Source organism: Dysidea avara, chromosome 9 (genome assembly GCF_963678975.1).
Source record: "Dysidea avara chromosome 9, odDysAvar1.4, whole genome shotgun sequence".
Taxonomy (NCBI): domain Eukaryota; kingdom Metazoa; phylum Porifera; class Demospongiae; order Dictyoceratida; family Dysideidae; genus Dysidea; species Dysidea avara.
The window spans coordinates 27,770,570-27,791,664 of record NC_089280.1 but is presented as its reverse complement, the minus strand read 5'-3'; the positions used below and the strand labels follow the sequence as shown (position 1 = coordinate 27,791,664).

Sequence of the window (21,095 nt, the reverse complement as noted above, 5' to 3'; positions counted from 1 at the left end):
TCAGCAATAGATAATTACTTTTATGACTATAGATTTATGTTAATGTAATAATTATATTCATAGTTAATTTTTGTTTATTGCATCTAATTTATGTATGTGTATGTATGTAATTGAATGGGTATACAGGCTTCTAAGCCTCAACCCAAATCACATCATAATCATAATCAATAGCAATAGATCAAAACTTACTCTCGAACTTTCCTTGTGCAGAACACTTTTATCACGTGACTTTCATTCCACTTTCTCCAGTCACTGCATCTCTACAGATTATAACCACGAAATGGCCATCTTATACTTAATATTGTACCTCCACTTCGCAAACATTACTTTCATTTCTTCTCTTGGAAGGCGCCACTCGTGTAGTCAGTATAGTGATTGCTTCTTCACAACATCGACAGTAACCCACAATCGATAATTTGGATAAATACGAGGTGCAGTGCTCTAGCTTACGCATGCGCATCGAATCGATGCTTCGACGGGATCGAGACTTCACGCAGTGATTAAATAGCTTCGGTAAGGAAAGGTAACGATACGACAATAACAATATTACATGTTATAAAGACTAATAATAAAGAATCACAGTTGTAAAAAATTTGATCGGCAAAAATGGCCGACCAACGGCTGGATTGATCGATCAACAGCATCACTTGGTCGGAAAATGGCCGAGGGCCGACCGTTATATTGTACTCTGACTTTTAACAGCAACTCTGTTTTCCATACTAAAAATCATACCAGGAACACACTAGCTATTTGTCACATCATGATCAGCATAATTATTACTGTAGTTTAGCAGCATTCACTGAATAAAGAAATTGCATACACAGTGAATATAGAATCAGTGTTGGTTCTTTAAGGTACAGATAAATTGGACATTGTTACAACTATTAGGCCAGACCAAGTTAATTCACAGTTTATCGTCACCGCCCGCATGGGTTTTTAGGAATAGAGCAATAATTTCATAATTCATTATTTCTCACGTGATAATCACTGCTTACGCTTCCAGACTCATTTTTGTATATTAAAACATGGTGTGTGCAACAAACGTGACGATTATCCCCAGTCTGGACTCGTTAGAACCTTCAATAAATGGATTTCTAAAGAGAGATTGCATAAACGAGTAGCTAAGTATTAACAGTGACGTAATCACAAAAGCTTGCAATTATTGTTAAAGTAGCTAGCAGCTGTGTGAAGCTACTTTTTAAATGTTTTTCCATGTTTAAAAAATTATGAAATATGAAAAATGACCTCCCGCCCGCATGACTTTTTCAAACATCCCGGACGATAAACTGTGAATCAACTTGGCCTGGCCTTAGCTAATATGCCAGTCATAATTAGCCATGACCACTTTATTATTATAGTATCGTGATAAAGTATACAGTTTGTTGATGGTGATACGCGATACACAAAATGCACTGTATTGCAGAACACTACACAGTAGTGAGTCACATGGCCAGTAAAGCAGAAACGCATGCCGCAGACAATAAATGATGTGACCAGTACACATGACGATTTTATAGGAATGAATGTTGTACAAATTTGGCCTACCTGTAACTCTCCCGTCATTTACGCTATCCCTCTGAAACTCTAAACTTAAATTCATCATGTCACTAGTAACTACCACACAAATAGTGAAATAATTCCATGTCAACTGTTTCGAGATTGAGATTGCCAAGATCAAAGGAGAGGTTTTTTTTTTTGCATGCATGCAGTTAGACGTAACCACGAGTGCATGCCTTGCGGTTCCTTTGTGCATTCCGAACATTGATTGCTCTGCCATCGCTTCAATATTTGCTCAATCGCTTCAAGATTCACATCATCAATTTCACCATACATCATTACCCTACAGTCGTAATTTCAGCATCAAATGAAGTTTCAGTTGTCCTCAGTCAACCTAGAGGCCAAATACAAAACCCATATTGTTGTTTTCCGCAATACTCGTTTGGTATGTAGGGCAATGTGTTTATAAAAGTTTCACTGAGATTGTTACATATGTTTTTGAGAATGACTAGTTAGAAATTTGAATTTAGTCGCCCCCACGTAATTTGGTATGGCTTAAAGAATTCAAAGAATTACACAGAGCACAACTGTGGTTACCAGTTGTTGAAACAGGCTGTGAATATTTAATTAGTGCATGTAGCCTAAAAGAAAGTATGCAAAACCACCAATTATTTAGACTTGTCACCATGCATTTTATAGCACCCCCACACAAAATTATTTGGGTACACATGTAGTTACAACATACAGATGACACATGAATACCCAACAGTTTTCACACTGATAATGTAAGAATTGTACAATATAATGATTGTGATATAACTGTTATGAAAATAATGTCTCCACTTCTCCAGTGGCCTAGCAGATTCTACTATGGTAACAGGTCTCACACGATGGCATATTCATCCAAGCACAGATAAGCAATGGTCAGGGGAGTAAGTGCACTGAGAATGAGTTGGTATGACTCCATTTGTAGAATCCAGATGAGTGGGTGTGGCTCCAGTATGTCTAAACAGTTAGCACACATTCTTGGTATAAATGTGTACTAGAGTTGCAACAGTATAGTATTTAAGTACAACGATACATAGTCTCGACACTGAGTGGAGGATATAGTTGCATCTCTAGTATGTACACTCCATCAGTACAATCAAGGTTGTTGCAGTGAAACCTGTCTTAATGGCCACCAGTATAAAAAGACAACCTCTCTCGAAAGGCCAATTCCAAAGTGAGAATTTATACACTGCTACTTGCTTATTGAGTGAAGGTAGCAATAGACAAGTTCCACTGTAATTTATACACGTGATCTGATCCCGCCAGTGGATAAGATCCACTTAGCCAGGACAAAATGTGACCCAAATGTCTTAGGTGATCCAGCCACCAACCCAGTGGCACAATGGAACTATGTATTAATAGAGGAGAATATAATTATATTTATTATTTTCTAAGATGTGTGGACACATTGCAACACATTGCAACATGTGCATACAAGAAATGCTACGTACCGTTTTAGTATTCCACATCACCACATTATGCACAGACCAGTCAACAGAGCTGCATAGTGCCCATCAGTAAACCTGAAGAAGAACAGTTACAAAAAGTAAAAATGCATGTAAGTACATACGGTTAACAATGGTGAACAACATTAATGGTTAATGATATACACTGAAACCTTACTCAGGTATGGCCAACCTTGTGGCAGATTACTCTGTACACAAAATGACACATTCAGGGATTGTACTTAGATGGATTGTGACATAAATACTCACGATGAGTGTCACTGCTAGGCAGTATACTGATATGGCTGCTGACTACAACACTGCCTGAGTAAACTGTGGTGAGATTTCAGACTGCCAGAGGCCCTGGAATGCCTTCAACACATGAAATATCTAATGCTTGGCTTTCATTTCTTACACAGTGGACCTGCCTTGATGGCCACTTGTACAGAAGGCTGCCTCTCTAAGAAGGCCAACTATTAAATTCTCCTGTGAGACATCTATATGGTTAAATCAGTGCCTTGCTAAAGCATCTACCTACTTATTAAATTTTGGCCTAAAAGTAACCATCATAGACAGGTTCCACTGCACCTACTTCGCTGATTTACTCAGGTATATATGGCACTAAACCACTGGAATAGTGGAAGTGAATGGTGTTATTTTTGTCTTATGCTTGGCTACTGTATAGTAGAACTGAAATGGATATGCTGAATAATATATCCTATGGATAATGAGTTCATCACTTTCTTCATCAGGAGCTTATAAGGACCGAAAAGGAAATTCTTACACTTTGGGCTGACAGCCAACTTGGAAAATGTCCCATCTGTGATCCTATAACCTATGTCAGTAGCTTATAAGTGCCTTTGGTGCTCTAACAGATTGGTTAGTAACACTTGCCCCCTTGCTGCCAGCACTCACACATGCTGTCGCACACTAAATCCATCACCAAAATCTATCTCTATAGTCAGTTAGAACAGCTGCTTCTTACCAATAGACCTGTCCATCATAAGAGGAAATATGCAGCGAAGCCATTAAATGAGCAATTAAAAAGAAACTGCTACACTTGGAGTACATCATTACGGCAGTTTACTGGTTTCTCAATAGTAGCTAATACAAATTTACGTCATTTCTAACGACAGCTACTTACACATGCTACCGTATATTCTAATAATACGAAACCTACAAAACGCTATTCTTTTCTCTTCATATTGGTGGAAGATAGAGCAAAGTAGCTGCAAGTTATACAATTTTAAAAAGTGGTACACTTCAGAGTGATTCATAGATGTATACTAGTTATGTATGTATTTATAAGCTTATTCACCTACAAACAAGAATCAATGTTTACAAGTACTCTTTCTTACCACGAACAATTATTCAATGGAATCAACTGCCTATTCCTGACATTGACAAGATTGACATTGATACTTTTAAGAATAATTTGATTACAATCATATAATTGTAATTTACATTAGGATATTGCTAATTAGGGCTAATTAATAATAATAATTACATGCCGCTCTATTGTTTACTGAATTACTCGCTGTTTCTCTACCATACTTGCCATTTTACAAACACTCATACTGATATGGGCAGGGGCATGGCTTCTCTGCTTGAATTAGTCAAAGCTTGGAGCAGATCGAGATACTCTAATTGAGCAGTCAATCACTTTAATAGAACAGTCACATTTCTACAAGTGCAGTATTTTTATGTTGTAAAGTCGGTAAGTAGCTAGCAATTTAACTACACAGTGCAATTCTAGGCAGAAGTTGTAACTATGCTGTAACTTTGATTGCCGTGCTAGAGCTGTTTCGTGACTGCTGTATTAGAGTATCTTGATTGTTTTAATGCAGTACGAGATGAAAGGTAAAGTATTACTAAGGGTTTAATAGTTAAAATCAGGAGAGTAGGAAGCAATCTTGGATTGGTCAGGCAACTAAAACTTTCACACAGATTGTAGTGGTGTACTGTATCCTTAGATTGCCTTTTATATAGTTTTTATATAGTGTAGTTCAGTAACTTACTGTTCTATTAGAGTACCTGACTGCTCTATTAGAGTATATCGATCTTATTATGGCAAGTATTGGTCCGGCAATTGCTGGATCTGCCGGACCTACTCTGACGCCCCTGAAAATGAATGTTAGTTGACTGCAGTTGCATGCCACTAAAATTACAGTTGTATTTTAATATTCTGTTACTGTAATCTAAATTTAGAAGGGGTTTCTGTTAAAACCACGGAAACCCACTTACTGTTTTCAACAGTGAGAGTATAATTATTCTAACAAAAAAGCTTGAGATTCCATCCAAAACAGTTTATAGCTGTAAAAAAATTGCGCGTCCATGTGTGAGGTATGCAAGTTGTAAATATTAATTAGATAATACAATATTATTGTTAAAGTGTTAATGAGAACTATGTAATGCTGCTAGTTTTTAAGTGTGTGAGCATCTTCATAAATGCCACTCCAATTTGATTCTCAATAAAACAATGTGTATAGATTCTCTGATAGCAATAAATAGTTTGAATTTGGCTGCCTTTCCTGTATACGGCAATGCTACAAACAAAGGAAGGCGGCCAAACTCAAACTATTTATTGCTATCGGAGAATCTATACACATTGCTGTATTGAGAATCAAATTTGAGTGACATCTATGAAGATGCTCACACACTTGAAAACCAGCAGCATCACATAGTTCTCATTTACACTTCAACAATAATATTGTATTATCCCATTAATATTTACAACTTAAATGCCTCACACATGGCCGCGCTATGGTATCATTACTTTTTGTCACAGTTAACTCTGCTTTACTTACGTAGATGCGCACTTTTTTTACAGCTATATGCTGTTTTGGCTGGCATTTTTATTACAGGTGATAACTTTCCTGAAGGGGTGCTAAACATGGTGTGACAAAGGTTATGAGGTTTAGTAGTAACTGACTTAGACTTCACAGTAATTGATCGATTGATCTCTTCACTGTTCTATTAGGGTGTATGATCTGGTTTGGTGATTTTAATAAGCTTTTGATATCCATAGTAGTGTTTAATTGATGCTTAGAGTATTATATATGTGTGTGCAATTATGTACATATTCTTTTGTTATGTACAGACATGTTTTTGAAGCATCCGAATGTTAAAGATCTTCGTATATTGAGAATATACAGTAAAAGTATTGAAACTAAATCATATTATGGACCACACAGTAACAAGGTATCAACATGTTATAGTTATCAAACTACTACTGTATGTACCATGTGCAGGCATTAAGCAAGCCCAGGTCTGAACAAGAGTGTAGAGAGGTTCATGAACTGTATGCCTTGCATAAGAAGATCCGTTGTGATGATTGCGTATTCTCTGAAAGAATATTGGCACTGGAAAGAAAATTTGAAAGGTTTTTTTTGTTTGAATAGAATACCTTTAACTAATATTCTTTCTTGTAGGTATTCAAAGGAAAATAAATTTCCATCTCCATTTGAAAGAAAACAATTCTATGCAGTTATCAAAGAAGCTGAGGCAACAGTTATACGTGAAGGAAATTACCAGATTGGTAAACAGATCATTATAATCTGCTAATGTTACCCTTCTCTCATCTAAACAGTGTTTTGTACCTGCAGTGAAGCCAGTAGTGTTCGTGTGGTTGATAATATTAAACCCACACATCTGATTATTGATGAGGCTGCCATGGCAACAGAGCCTGAGGCCATGATCCCAATACAACTAGCAGATCATGTGACTCTCATTGGAGATCACCAGCAACTACAAGTACAGTTGTAGTTATCTGAACCCCCTGGGGTCCAACTAGTGTTCAGATACCTGAAAAGTCCGTAACTTCTCGAAGTTGTATGTGAAATCTCCTTAAAACAGTGTGTTAGACCTTCAGTGCTGGTCACTGTAAAGTGCTAATAATGATAATAATTATACAACCAAGTACTAAGAATAATAAGAAATGTGGTTAAAATTATGTCATAAATAATAATGATGAATAAATAAATAAATGTTTGAGAAAACTACATGGCCTAAGGCTTCGCACTCACTGGGAATAGAATCCATGTTGTATGAAGGAACAATCTTAAAAAGGGGCGGGTGTTTTCGAGGAGGTTATAGAAACCGTACAACGATTCTATTTAGCACCAATGAAAACAGTTAGCACGTGATGCCCACTACAAAGCAGGCAGATTCAAATACCTATTTAAACAAGCGAACTTTGTTTTTGAAAGTGTTGCCAGCTGGTACACTAAGTCTCAAGTTGCCATGCCAGCTGCCAGTGGATGTCCTCAGTGAAGAAGGTAGCTAATTAAGGTGGCCACGCCTGACCCAATAACAGGATTAATAGTGGTATATTTGTTTGTATTGTTTACTTGTACTTTTTTTTTCTGGTTTGCTAGTTGTGTATGCATATAGTGTGTACCCATCACTGCGCCATTGCCACACCACTGATGAACCATATTTAGCTACCGGTGACCTCTAGTTGATGTTGATACTATGCTGTATATTGGCTACATAGCTGAATAATATTCATCTTTGGTGATGTTGCCAATAATGCATTATACTGTAATAATGTATAGTTCTCTCCTGTATATGTTTGTATGCGTACACATCACTGTGCCATTGCCACACCAATGATGTAATGGCACTTGGCTACTGGTGGCCTCTAGTTACAATGCCACTATTGTGTTATATCTGTCACTATTGTGACATATTGAGATCATAATTGTTTTGATTGTGCCTTCACCACCTAGTCGCATGCATAGCCTCACCCCCCCAGGGGGTTGTTGTGTTGGTGTATGTACTTGGTTGTATGTGACCCGGTCCTAGTAATAATAATCTAATCCAAAACAGCCAAGCTGTAAAAAAAGAGTGTGGCCCTCAAAAAGGCTATGGTGAAAAAAGATGTGAAATCCAAGGTAGCCAAGAAATGGCTGTGATGGTAGGTTAATGGTAAAAATTTTAATAACGATAATTCAGGTGAATTTTGTGCTAAGACCAAGCGGCACCAAATTCACCTGAATTGTTGTTATTAAAATTTTTACCATTAACCTACCATCACAGCCATTTCTTGACCGCCACCTTGGATTTCACATCTTTTTTCATTATAGCCTTTTTGAGGGCCGCACTCTTTTTTACAGCTTGGCTGTTTTGGATTATATTTCACTTCTTTTTGCATTTGTATACCCCAAAATAGGCCGGCTTTGGGGCTTTTTTAGCCTATATTTGTTTCTTTACCACAGGAAGAAGAAAAGATGAAGCAGATTTTAAATACTTTAAATATTTCTGATTTTATCAGTAAATGTACAAATTATATATATATAATACATATATGTCAATTATTTCCTACAGATAACTTCTTTGCAGCTGATCTCTCTACTGGGTGACTTGAAATGTAACTGAAGTCTCTACAGGGTGATTTGTTTGCAGCTGAATTTTCTACATGGTGGTTTCTTTGTAGCTGAACTCTCTACAAGGTAACTTCTTCAGCTGAACTCTCTACAGGGTGATTTGTTTGTAGCTGATCTCTCTACAGGGTGACTTGTTTGTAGCTGATCTCTATACAGGTTACTTGTTTCTAGTTGATCTCTTGAATTCTCTTCAGGGTGACTGCTCTATTAGGATGACTGCTCTATTAGAGTATCTCGATCTCGCACTTGCTACACCAAGTTGGATTTTGTGTTATAACTCTGTGGCTTTAAGTCTGGTTCTTCTACACCATTAAAGAACCTTTCTAAGATGATTACTCCATCCGTACAGCGATTTTCAAAGCATTACTCTTAGCAGTTTCTCTGGTAGGCGTGGCAAGTAGTCATTTTTTATTAGCTAATCTCGATTACATAATTTTTATACACTGTTAGTTTTTTCATTGTATCTTCGTGATTTTTAGCTCGATTTCTTTCAAACCACAAAAAGTTTGAGGTTCAATAGTTAATCTATTCACCCACCAATTTTTAGCTTCTTCCCGTAAGCGGTTTACCCTGTAGGCGTGACAACATATTGGTGTTATTTTTAGTGAATAATCGCTAATAACTCTTTGCCTGTTTATTGTATTCCAGCTAAACTTGGTACCAAGATGTTCCTTTATACTCCCCTTCTGTGTGCCAAATTTTGAGGCAAGTGGATATGGAGTTCGCATTTTATGGCAATTTTTGTAAGTTTACGAAAAGACGAAGAAAAAGAAGAAAAAAAACGAAGAAAATAAGCCAATTTTCGAAGTTGCATATCTTGGGAACGCTTGAAGCGATTTCACTCAAATTTGGTATGTGGAGTCCACAAAAAAATTCATCTTGTTTCGTAAAGGCAGCACAAAGCTACGGAGGTGCTAAAATCACATTTTCTTCCTGTAAATATACTCACGGGTGTTGCATGCTGGCTTCTTGGCCACACAACACACTGATAATCAAATACTCTAATAGAGCAATCATTTTTCAAGTTTGAAAGTTTGGAAAAAAACTGAGGTTCCACCATAATGGCATTTACTTGTATGATGTCACATTATAATAATATGGATGATACAATATTGCAGGATATGGGGTACTCATAAGATAAGCTTTATCTTGTTTTGACCAAAGTAGTAGATATCAAACACTAATTTCATTGGCTACTTACAGGTATCTAATCCTGTAGATGTCTCAATAGATCCCTGCCTCAAAACACAGCAATTATGCGCCTGTAACATTGGCAGCACATGGGATGGATAGCAAGTGCCATTATAAGATACAGGGAGGTGTATTGGGCTTGTTTCTATATACTAATTAATGCTACAGTTCTTGCATCACAAGCAGCTGTGAAGGTACAGCAACAAGCTGTGGTATAAACAAGTTAGACAATGAAACATAGGCTTCTACAAAACCGTCAGGTGACGTTCCTGTAGTAGCGTCTTTGCTTTGCTTGGGCACCACAACACAGGGCCTTTTGGGTTACTAAGTTCCTTAGAGCTCTGTGTTTTGATGTCTAACTATTATCATACAGTACGATAGTTACTGTGTAGTAGGGACCACAAAGGAGTAGGTGTGGCCCACAAAATAATATCACCCAAAAACCATCCTCAATTTCCCTGACAATGATGAGGCAGTATTGGTTAGGTAAAACTAAGCCCAAGCAAGCTTTCAGATTGACCCGAAACACTGTCAACAAGTTGCTACAGAATTTTAAAAAAAGTTTTATTCCACGGAATTTTCTACTGACTAAGTAAGTAACTGACTGATTCCTTCAGACAAGTGTAATTTGATAATGGCTAAGGCTACGGGCTTGATTTTTCACTGTTCGACGTCGCTTCAGCCCGACAGGTGCCTTTTGGCATACCGCAGTATGTACAATGCATTCTTCATGGACTTACCAGTGTCCTCCTTTGTGTCCCATTCATCTTTGCTGACAGCGAAAGGTGTCGATTTGGCGGTAGCACGTAATGGCTTCCCTTCGTAACGGAAATCATCCGTATTTTTCATAGTGGCTATTTTAATTGCAGAGGTAGATTCGTACTGCTGTGTAATGGGTTGAACATAGCCTACAGCGAAGCATAATGGATATTTCACTTTTCAGACAATAATTAATATAATTGGGGTGTGCGGCACGATTTCTTTCTTTTGGTATGCGTGGATTGTAGAGGTGCTTTTCGAACAGTTCTTGATTTGAAATGCTGTGTAACGGGTTGAGCATAACTGACAACGAAGTGTAATGGATACTTCACTTTTTAGACGATAATTGATATAGCTGGGGCGTGCGGTGCTATTTAAGATGCGGTATGTGTGGGTTCACTAGCCATAATAAAATTATTTACAAAAAAAGTTAACAAACAAGTACACGAAAGAATTTGGAATTTTCAACTAGAGTAGGGACCATGCACATTGATAAAAAGTACTGAAACAAGTTGGAGTAGTCCATGATATTAAATCACCGTAAAACAATAAGAAGTGTTATATCCTTACTGTGCTCAAGATACCATAACGGAAATGCACAGTAGGGATATAACACTTCTTATTGTTTTACGGTGATTTAATATCATGGACTACTCCAACTTGTTTCAGTACTTTTTATCGATGTGCTATGGTTCCTACTCTAGTCGAAAATTCCAAATTTTTTCGTGTACTTGTATATATAACAGTATGGTAGTACTATGTACGTAAGTAGGGATCTCCCAAAAATAACGCACGCCTCCTAAAATTCCACCCTTAAAAACCATCCTAGAAACACCTTATGCAATGAAAATCACCTTACAGAATAATATTAGTTCAGCTAGCATCAAAATAATACAGCATTAAAGACAAGAAAACACTTAATGGTGGCTGGATACAGAATTTTTTTAAAAATCACTGAAACTCAAATTTTCGTCTACCTGCTTGCCTGCCTGCCTGCCTGCCTACCTGCCTGCCTACCACAGGCTCGTAGCCTGCATTGGCATGGTACATATCAGTTGTATCATGTGCCCTCATGATTTGCCTGATATGTACACCCATGCTCTCAGGCCTGACTGCCCGAGAGCATGGGTGTACATATCAGGAAAATCACTTGGGTACATGATACAACTATTATATATCCCTACTGTGCTATTTGTAAAATGGAAATGCATAACTCAATTTTCTTGAGCTCTTGTACATTTGATCATGTACCAAGTTTGGTGCAAAGTTGATTAATAGTCATCCAGCTATAGATGATTATGTGCATAAAAAGGCTGACTTGTCATGTCTACAGGGTAAACCACTTATGGGAATGACTTACAAATCAGTTTGTGTATAGGTTAACCATCATAGCCCAAATCTTTTGTGGCTTAAAAGAAATTGCATTGACAACTATAGAATTACAAGGCAAAAAGAAAACAACTGTAAATTGTGGGGTAAAAATAGTCTAATAGAACAGGTCACTGCGGGGTAAAAAGGTGCATGAAACATGTTGAAAAAACTTACCAGCATTCAAACCAGGGACCTCCATACTGAACACCCAAATCCTTAACCACTAAGCCACTGCTGTCATGGCTGATCACCTCACTTAATTTCTACTTTATAAATGTAAAGTCTAGCTAAAGTCTGCACAATAGTAAAAATCCATAATTTCATTGATCTACCAATGGAAAATCTAGATTATTCTAGAAGATTCTATGTGTGCTCTTGTGCACTCTATTAGAGTATTACAAAAGTAATCAAATAAACTCTGAAGTACAATATCATTGTAACTTCTCTAGTATTCTATTGAATCTTAGCTGATATGTGACCCAGTCTGGGAAAACTGGTCTTATTGCCTATTTAAAAGTATCAAGAAATGCCAGTTTTAAGTATTTAGTGTGTTATAGTTCGCCAATGGTTAAAACTATGTGTACCAAATTTTCACACATTTTACAGCAATTCCTTACCTTCCAGAGCAAGTAGCCAACAACCAAGTTTCTCACCATTTTAGATAGTTTTTAAATTGTGGTTGACTGTATCAGGTAAACTGCAAAAGGGGAGGGAGGTGGGGGCCCGGAAGGAGGGCAAGAGGTTGTTTAAAAAATGAAAAGGAAAGCATAGAGATGAATTAGGCCAAGTTATGGGCCATTCAGGTCTCAAAACTGGCTAAAATGAAAGCAAATTCACAGCAGTGGTCTTTATTCAACTCCACAGAGCTGTACAGCCACGTCCACAAGCCTAGAGACCAAACAAAGCAGTGCGTTTTACGCCACAATAACAAACTCACTGGTGGGATGTGCCTTTTGGGGTTTCAACGAGTGTAGGCCCTCTGCACCTTGTCTTTTCTTTTATCTCCAGTCAGGCTGCTTGTCTTCATCATCTAATGAAACCATATATATTGAGGCGTTAATTTTCCGTATCAACACTTTCTTTCAGGAACATATTTTAGATGCCACAAAATTATTTCAGAAACGCTTCATTCAGTTCTGGCGCTACTAATAAGAGGTATACTAGATAGATATCCGATTGGGATCCCTTTTGCAATTAGTTTGGTGCCATGCAGGTGCCATGCAGGTGCCGCCAGACTAGTTCGCGATAGGTTTGTGACCACACCACCCAGGTTGACTAATTGCAATAGGGTACGGAGACCACGCTTCTTCACAATCTAACTATTTACTTAGCAGAAAACAAGTTTAGCTAGCTACACACCCCTTGTCTGACTTGGGATACTCTAATACAACAGTCACAAGTCTAACTGTGCTACAACAAAAAACTAAACAAACTAATATTTTTTAAAAATTGTTAATTTAAAAAATAAAGTATGGATGTATGCAATAAAAAGTAAGAGATAAATGATGGTATTACAGCATAGCTCGGTGGGAAAGTCCCTACTTTAGCACTGAATAGTGTGCCAAAGTAGGGACTTTCCCACTGAACTATGCTGTCATCTCTTGTTATCTCTTGTTTCATTACTTTTATTGCATAGATCCCTACTTCATTTTTAAATTAACAATTTTTAAAAATGCTAGCATATTATATAGCCATTTTGGTACAGATCGGCGGGATAGCACACTACTATTAACACCCCGTTCACACTATCCCGGGTTAGCTAGAGTGTTTTCAACTCGGGTTATTGAACTCAGGTTGGCACTTGTTCACACTACTGCGTCTGACACAAGTTTGATAGTGCGAGCGCTGAATAATAATTAGCTAAGACAAGCGCACGAGCTTTTGATTATTTAGGTGCTTAATAAAAAAGGCACTAGAATTGCAGTGAGGAAGCGTAGAAGCATGTTGTACAATGTTATAGATGCCATGTTTAAGCTAGTGGGTCAGGAATGTTAATGCATCGTTCGAGCGTAATCGTCACAAAGTCTACTAGACTACGGTACGTCGTAGCCATTTTGAAGAACATTTTAGAACGTAGAATATACTCGCTGTGTGGCCAACAGAAGCAAGTTATATTGTTAATCTGAGTTGGCCAGCTCTGAATGTGTTCACACTGTATCCTAACCTGAGCCAACCTGTGCCAGCCCACCTCTCCTTGTTGTGCCGTGCTCTACCCAGGTTAGAAGGTAGTGTGAACGGGGGTGTAAGACTTACTTGCGCCAATCATCATCATAAGTGTTGTGCTAGTAAAACTTGTGACAACAAGCTGGAAGTCGTATTATAGCATAAAAGGTGCAAGACTTGCTTTGTTAAAAATTGAGCAACTGCAAAATTAAGATACTCTAATAGAACAGTCACTTCAAAATCGAAATAGACAAATAGTACAATTATGTACACCTAACTTGGAAGGAATATAAAACACTATTTCTGATAGGCACTCTAATACAACTTTATAAATTGAACAAGCAAACACAAACTTATAGAACAATTATTAGTAGCTACATATTAGGTAACATAGATCGTATGGCTTTGGCATCGGATCAGTAAGTATTTTCTGTATTGAGAACAATGTTGTGTGTAAAAGCAAACCTCAAAGTCAGTTTATGGTTGGCTTTGGAGTATATACAAAAAACGTGAAAATGCAAAAACAGTCAAGCTGTATAAAAGGGTGCGGCCTTCAAAAAACCTGGGTGAAAAAAGTTGTGAAATCAAAGGTGGTGGTCATGAAATGATGTTGATGATAATTAATAAACTTTTGTAATGCACAAGTCATTATTAAAATTTATTATCATCATTGCAGCTATTTCATGGCTGCCACCTCAACTTTTTTCACCCAGGCTTTTTGAAAGCTGCATCTTATTTATATAGCTTGGCTGTTTTTGCATAGATTAGATTGTGCCTGTACTTTTACGCTGATATATTGGCACCTCTAGAAGAGTAAAATAGTTCATTTTACCACATTTTAAAAGAGTTTTTAATAGACTTGTAATAATATTGAAATAAATTTATGGTATGCAAGACAATTTTGAATGCACTTATATGGTTTCCCTGGAAGCTAGACATGACTTTATAACCTGCAGCTGGTCTATAAGTTTCCAAAAATTCGCAATGATCTTGATGTGGCACTGTATCTCAAATCATTTAGTATACCTTACTCGACTTCCACAGAAAATTTAGTACTTTTATTACCAACTGACCGATTTTTGCAAAATTTGTCACTCTACTATTATGCGCCAACCACGAATAACTCCTATGCAGTATTAGAGAGAGGAATGGGACGTAAAGGAGGTCAAAGTTAACTCCATAATGCACCCATTGTAACTGCTGCAATAAGTAAAAGGGCACATCTCAGGCCTAAACAAACAGCAAACAGTGAAGAAATCAAGTTTGTAGCAATACCCGTAGTTTACTTATGTTATGTGGGTTTAAGGCATTAGTTAGTTCAGTAGAAAATTCAGTTAATTTTTAAAATTCCACGTAATATTATAGTAAGATTAGTAACTTGTTGAAAGTGTTTGGGATTGCTCTGAGGGATTTTTTGTTTAAATATGGTTAACCAGTGCTGTGAAGCAGTCATAAAGGTGGTTTTTAGTTGATATATATATATATATTAATGGGCAAGATTCCCAGTACTACCATATACCATATGATTATTGACAGAGCTTATTATTGCAATGTGACATATTATTGTAAACAATTAGCCATCATGTTTTGTTATCGATGTGTTTTCACTGCAGCCAGTAATCAACTACTTTGCTGCCAAAGAAAATGGATTGGGGCGTTCCTTGTTTGAGCGTTATGCAGAAGTGTTGAAGGAGATGAAGTCATCACTATTGCATATGTTAACCATCCAATATAGAATGGTAGTAGCATCCCAGTTTTCTGGCTGTTACACTACACTATGTTGTTTATTATAGCATGAAGTGATTTGTGAGTTTCCATCTGAAGAGTTTTATGATGGAGAGCTCAGAACAGATCGATCTGTGGCAGAACAATTTTGTCCAATAGATGGATTTTGGCCAAATGGACCAGAATGTCCGGTTGTGTTTTGTGATGTGGAAGGGAAGGAAAAAGAAGGAAGCAGTGACCACAAAGTTCATCAGGAGTCAAAAAGCAACAAAATTGAGGCTGAAAAAATTGTAATGTTGCTGTACTAAAGTGCACACATTTGTAATATTATTTGTAACTCACAGGTTGAAATTATAGTGGCATTGAAGCAGGCTATACTGCAGAGCATCAAAAAGAAAAATAAAGATTTGAAGATTGCTGTATTAACTCCTTACAAAGCCCAGAAATATCTTGTACAAGACTTATTAAAGAAGGAACGAAACCTTCTGAAAGATTTAGAGAAGAAGATGGTCACCGTTGGTACTATCAATGAAAGCCAAGGTGATAGTACAAGCATATTCTAGTCTCTAGCCATTTATGTATGTGCTGCCTTTACAGGAAGTGAATTTGATTTTGTGATTTTCTCTACTGTACGATCAATGCCTTGCAGAAGCATTAAAAATAAAGCAGCTGTGCAGCCAGATAGACTGTGGATTACTGACCATTTGGGCTTCATCACTGATCGTCACCAAATTTGTGTAGCGATCACACGGGCCAAACATGGACTGGTCATTGTTGGTGAGTGTTACTTCCCACATTACCCAACTGTTCATGTAACCACAAGTCAAAATTAATGTCTATAATAGTATGCATATTACATATTAATTTGAAATAATACTCTTGCAAAGTAACAAATACTCCTTCAGAGTAGATACCAAAGAATCATGTTATGTTCCACACTCCAGTAACTACATGTGTTACACAAACTACGTACACATCATATTCAAGATCTTATTTCTGCAATAGGAAATGGAATGCTTCTCAGATATGATGGAACTTGGGATAGATTGCTGAAACACTATGAAGAAATAGGATGTGTTGTGAAACCCACTGAGTTTCCCTTGCCAACTTCTTCCTCTACCTAAAGTTGTGTTTACTGTGATCATAGTCAGTCTGTATGTGTTGCTTTTATCAATTTACGGGTTGTAAACAGTTTTGTATGGTACACAATCTACACATCATTTAGCTATAGTTATAGTTACAGCTATAAATACACACATTAATAAGTTGTTGATACTTTTTAGTCATGCAAATTTTCCTTGCATGATAGTTAGGATTGAGGATGACTGACTAGTTTATATATGTACACATGCACTTTGTTACATGCACTGCCACTATCAAATATAGCTAGTTGGCTACTGAGACTGGCATGGGGTTAAAAAGGTGGTCAAATTAAGGGCTAGTTTTAATGACTGAGCTAGTCACACATGTGAATGGTGATTGGGTTAGTTATATAGATAATAGCAGTCTGCAGCATCTCAGCATCTTCCTCTACTTAAGGATGTATATGACCATAATTATAGGCAGTGTGCATGTATAATATAAAGCACATGCTATATAGTCTCGTCCCAAGCCACACATGCCATTCATTCGATAATTTACGTGTAATTGAACACGTGGGCGGCTAAGCACACGCATCATCTACACGTTTGTACTTGTGCTGTCTGTCATGCATGCTAACTATACTAATGTACAACTTGCTAGCTACTGAGGCACCGAACACGCAAAGCTCAAGCAAGACTAACCAACCATGCAGATACCGTCAGACCTAATTAGTGCTTTAAGGCCACTCCAATTGGTAATTATGTTTCTGGTCCTTTGAAAATCAGTTTCAGGTGCGGGCGGGCGGAATTCAGCAACAAAGCAACAATGAAGTGACTGCTCATTTAGAGTATTTTTTGATTTACTGACTGTTCTATTAGAGTATATCGATCCGTACTATGCACTTTGCCCATTTCTTGCAGGTTTTCACTGATAAAATACAATTCATGACACTTAGATAGTTAGATTTAGCATAGTTGTTGCAGCCCAATATTTGTTTCCGAAATCCAGATTTTTCAAAAAGCTGATGCAGGCATTTTACCCATGTATTTCTGAAATTTCACGTTCTCCAAAAAAGGATGCGGGCGGTGGACCAGAAACATAATTACCAATTGGAGTGGCCTAATAAACTAGTGCAATAAAATTATTAATTTAAAAATGAAGTAGGGTTCCAGCAATAAAATGTAGCTATAGTGAAACGAGATGATGGTAGTTAGCTATGAGGGAAATCTGTATTGTAGCAATATGGAAAATCCCTACTTTGGCATTACACATTCCTACAATGCCAAGTAGGAATTTCCCACATTGCTACAATGCCAAGTAGGTAGGAATTTTCCCTCCGGCAAAGCTATCATCATCTAGATCTCTTAATTGTTTCACTGCTTTTTATCACTGAAACCCTACTGACTTCATTTTAAATCAATAATTTTTATTTTTGAGTAAGAACATAATGACGATTGCTGAAGAATGTCACCAGCAGAAGCATGGTTGTTGACACGTTTAATGTCATAGACTGCAATTGAAAGTCATAATTTATGGTGGTTGACTTTGAAGAGTCTGTTTCTTCTGAAGTTCCTGCGGCCTCCCTAAAATACCTGGTAAAGGTACAAATAATAATACTGAGATAAAATAATGAACAATCAGCTGGCTTTAAAAGTCACTATTTGCCCAAGAGTCAGGTATCTCTCTATTATACACAGCCAATAGGGTATTGTACGTTTTAGGATGTAACATGATAAGCCTTTTCTGAAATGACATCACACTAAAATTTATTTGGGAGACTGACACATTCTAACAGTAGATGGAAAGCTAGGGGCCTGTGAAAATGCAGGGTGTCAGAAACATGTAACTAAAATGTGAAGAATGGATGAGTTATGAAATCCACATACTTTGTACAAAAACCCTAATTCTATTACCAATTTACGTGGGTTTAACCAACCCTTTGTGCCTCCTTGTCATGAATAAAATTGAGCTGCCTAAATATAGAAGTTGAGCTGTTCAAATTAAATTGTTCCATCACGTTGAGGAACTAAACTTTAAACAGTTAGGTATTTCCTAAAGTTAGCAATGTACTATATAAAGAGAAGTAAATCTTTTGGAACTCAGCATAGAAGAGAAGTAGTGCAAAGTAAATCTTTCCAACGTGTCAGCAAGAGCTCATAATTACTATGAACTGTTGATGTCAGCATGTTCCAATGGTTAGCAATGTACTAAACTTTCATCTATGACATTGCCTAATTGACTCTGACTAATATACATCAAACCAAGGCAAAGTCTTTGATAGTAAAAGCCACCTGTGCTAGTAATAATAATGATATGTATGTACAGTATAATAATTATGTGACTGGGCCCTCAAAACAGGCACACAAAATTTACCTGCTTTTCCAAACCTTCACCACACATAACTTTTGCTGCCATCATTCTATGGCCATAAAAGTTTCAGCACTCATTAAGAAACTAGTTGGCTTTATAACACAAGTTACAGAAGTCAAACATTCTATTCCAGTACTGAGATACAACTTGTTGTGTGATAAGGAGTAGTTTGTGCCTACATGCCCTGTTTTCGCAGACTCAGTCAAGTTATTATGTAATTGATGTAATGTACTTAACTGAAAGTTGGTTTGCCTGCATAAGACAAGAAAATCATGTTGGAAGATTTATATATATATGTCCAAACATATCAGCTACATGTCTATTATCTATGTAAAATTATTAGAGCTGTTACACAGCTTTTTACTTGGATAGCTAATTGCTAACAAGTTGAAACTGAGTGTTGCAAAATCCTCATGCATATTCATTGGGATGACTCAACAACATACCTTTGTAGATATACCTCATACATATGTACCTTTGGGAGGACATTTCAACTGTCACTTGACAGTGTTCCACTGAAACAGGTATTACCGTATGATACTTAGGGATTTATATTAGCCAATATTTAACTTGGTACGGTTCATGGCAAGCTATATAATTATTCAGTCAACTGCCTTAAACCACTTATGCTCAATGTGATGAAGCTATTGCATCAGGCACATGTATATTGTGGTCATTTCAAAGTCTAGAGAGACAGAGAGTCCACTCACATTTTTCATTGATTGACTCTACTGGTTTCTCGTGGCATGACCATGCATCTGAAACAATCTGCCCACCTGAAGTGAAATCTCAATAGCTTATTAGTATATGTAATAGGATGGATGGCTGTGGTATACGTATTTGGGATTAATAGTGCGAGCATTGTAAACAGGAAGGAGTAAAATAGTACGAGGCAAAACCGAGCACTATTTTCTTTCTGTTTACAATGTGAGAACTATTAATCCTGAATACCACAGCCATCCATCCTATTGCAAATTAATCTGACAACCATAGCAACTGTTGCTAGGCAACAGAAATTCAAAAATAACCACTGCAATAGACCAATCACACTTAGCAACCGTTACTATGGTCTCAAAATGACGTTTACCCTAACAACCATATTGTTGCTATGCCATGGGGCATCTATCACTATGGTAACACTAGTTGTCAAGTCAGACATTTAATTCTAATAGGAGCACACCACACTATTTTAGCCAATCAAATTAGTATTACAGATTTTTGTCAAGGGACCTTGACAAACAAGTGTAATACTAATTTTATTGGCTAATCGCTTGACGTATTTCAATATAATGTGTCAAGCTGCTATTGAGAGTATTATATTGTAACACATTCAGTTGTTGGATTATTTAAAACATTGTTATGTATACACCTATGTATAATTAATGTATGGTGGTTGCCCAGGGCACAGCTGATACCCTGATGCCGAGACTCCCTGTTAAAATCAAACAAAACAAAACGAGGCATTCCCAATTGAAAACATGTCAATCTGAAACAAGTTCATCTGAAGTTACTCCAACTGTGCATGCTGTTGAAAGATTGACTCACTGAGTCTATAAAATAATTAAGAGCTGCAGTGTTCTCAGCTGGATTTCATTGGATTAGCTAGTTAGCTATCTGGCAGCACAATAAACATGGTCTACCAATGGGAGGTTAGCACGAGACAGAATATTAAAGCAAGTAGTATATATATATATATATGGTATATGGCTACATTAGCAAGTTTAAATTGCTGACAATTGTTTTTGGCATGATGGGCTGCTATTCAACTCATAGAGCTGGACAGAATCTGCGACTCCAATACTTTCATCTGTGTCTTGAGTTGAGTGCGTACATGCATAGCTATAAATAGTAACACTGCATGGTGCACGTGACCCAATGTCCCCCCTTTACCTCCCGTAACGGTCAATGATGTTAACTTTTATTTACAGAGTAAACAACATTAATTTCTAGACTGTATGGTGGTAGTCACCACATAATTATATTCCAGTAAAAATTCTTTGAGGAAGAATGACTTCACTGGGATATACGAATTACAATAAGCCACCCATCATCATAA

The 21,095-nt window shown here is 37.1% G+C and overlaps 1 protein-coding gene across 6 annotated transcripts in view; it reads left to right on the top strand.

Annotated features, from left to right (window-relative positions):
- Positions 1-16,816, top strand: part of LOC136266808 (3'-5' exoribonuclease HELZ2-like) — a 48,078-nt gene extending 31,262 nt beyond the window's left edge. For 4 of the 6 annotated variants that reach the window (XM_066061827.1, XM_066061826.1, XM_066061825.1 and 1 more), the window contains exons 15-23: positions 6,091-6,191; positions 6,242-6,372; positions 6,422-6,528; positions 6,580-6,743; positions 15,475-15,600; positions 15,655-15,876; positions 15,931-16,126; positions 16,184-16,363; positions 16,592-16,816. In XM_066061827.1, the coding sequence (XP_065917899.1) occupies positions 6,091-6,191; positions 6,242-6,372; positions 6,422-6,528; positions 6,580-6,743; positions 15,475-15,600; positions 15,655-15,876; positions 15,931-16,126; positions 16,184-16,363; positions 16,592-16,710 (1,346 nt within the window). In that variant the 3' untranslated portion in view covers positions 16,711-16,816. Of the gene's footprint in view, positions 1-6,090; positions 6,192-6,241; positions 6,373-6,421; positions 6,529-6,579; positions 6,744-15,474; positions 15,601-15,654; positions 15,877-15,930; positions 16,127-16,183; positions 16,364-16,591 lie in introns of those variants that run through there. The other 2 variants (XM_066061828.1, XR_010706301.1) reach the window with 2 other exon arrangements.
- Positions 16,817-21,095: the final 4,279 nt, after the last annotated feature.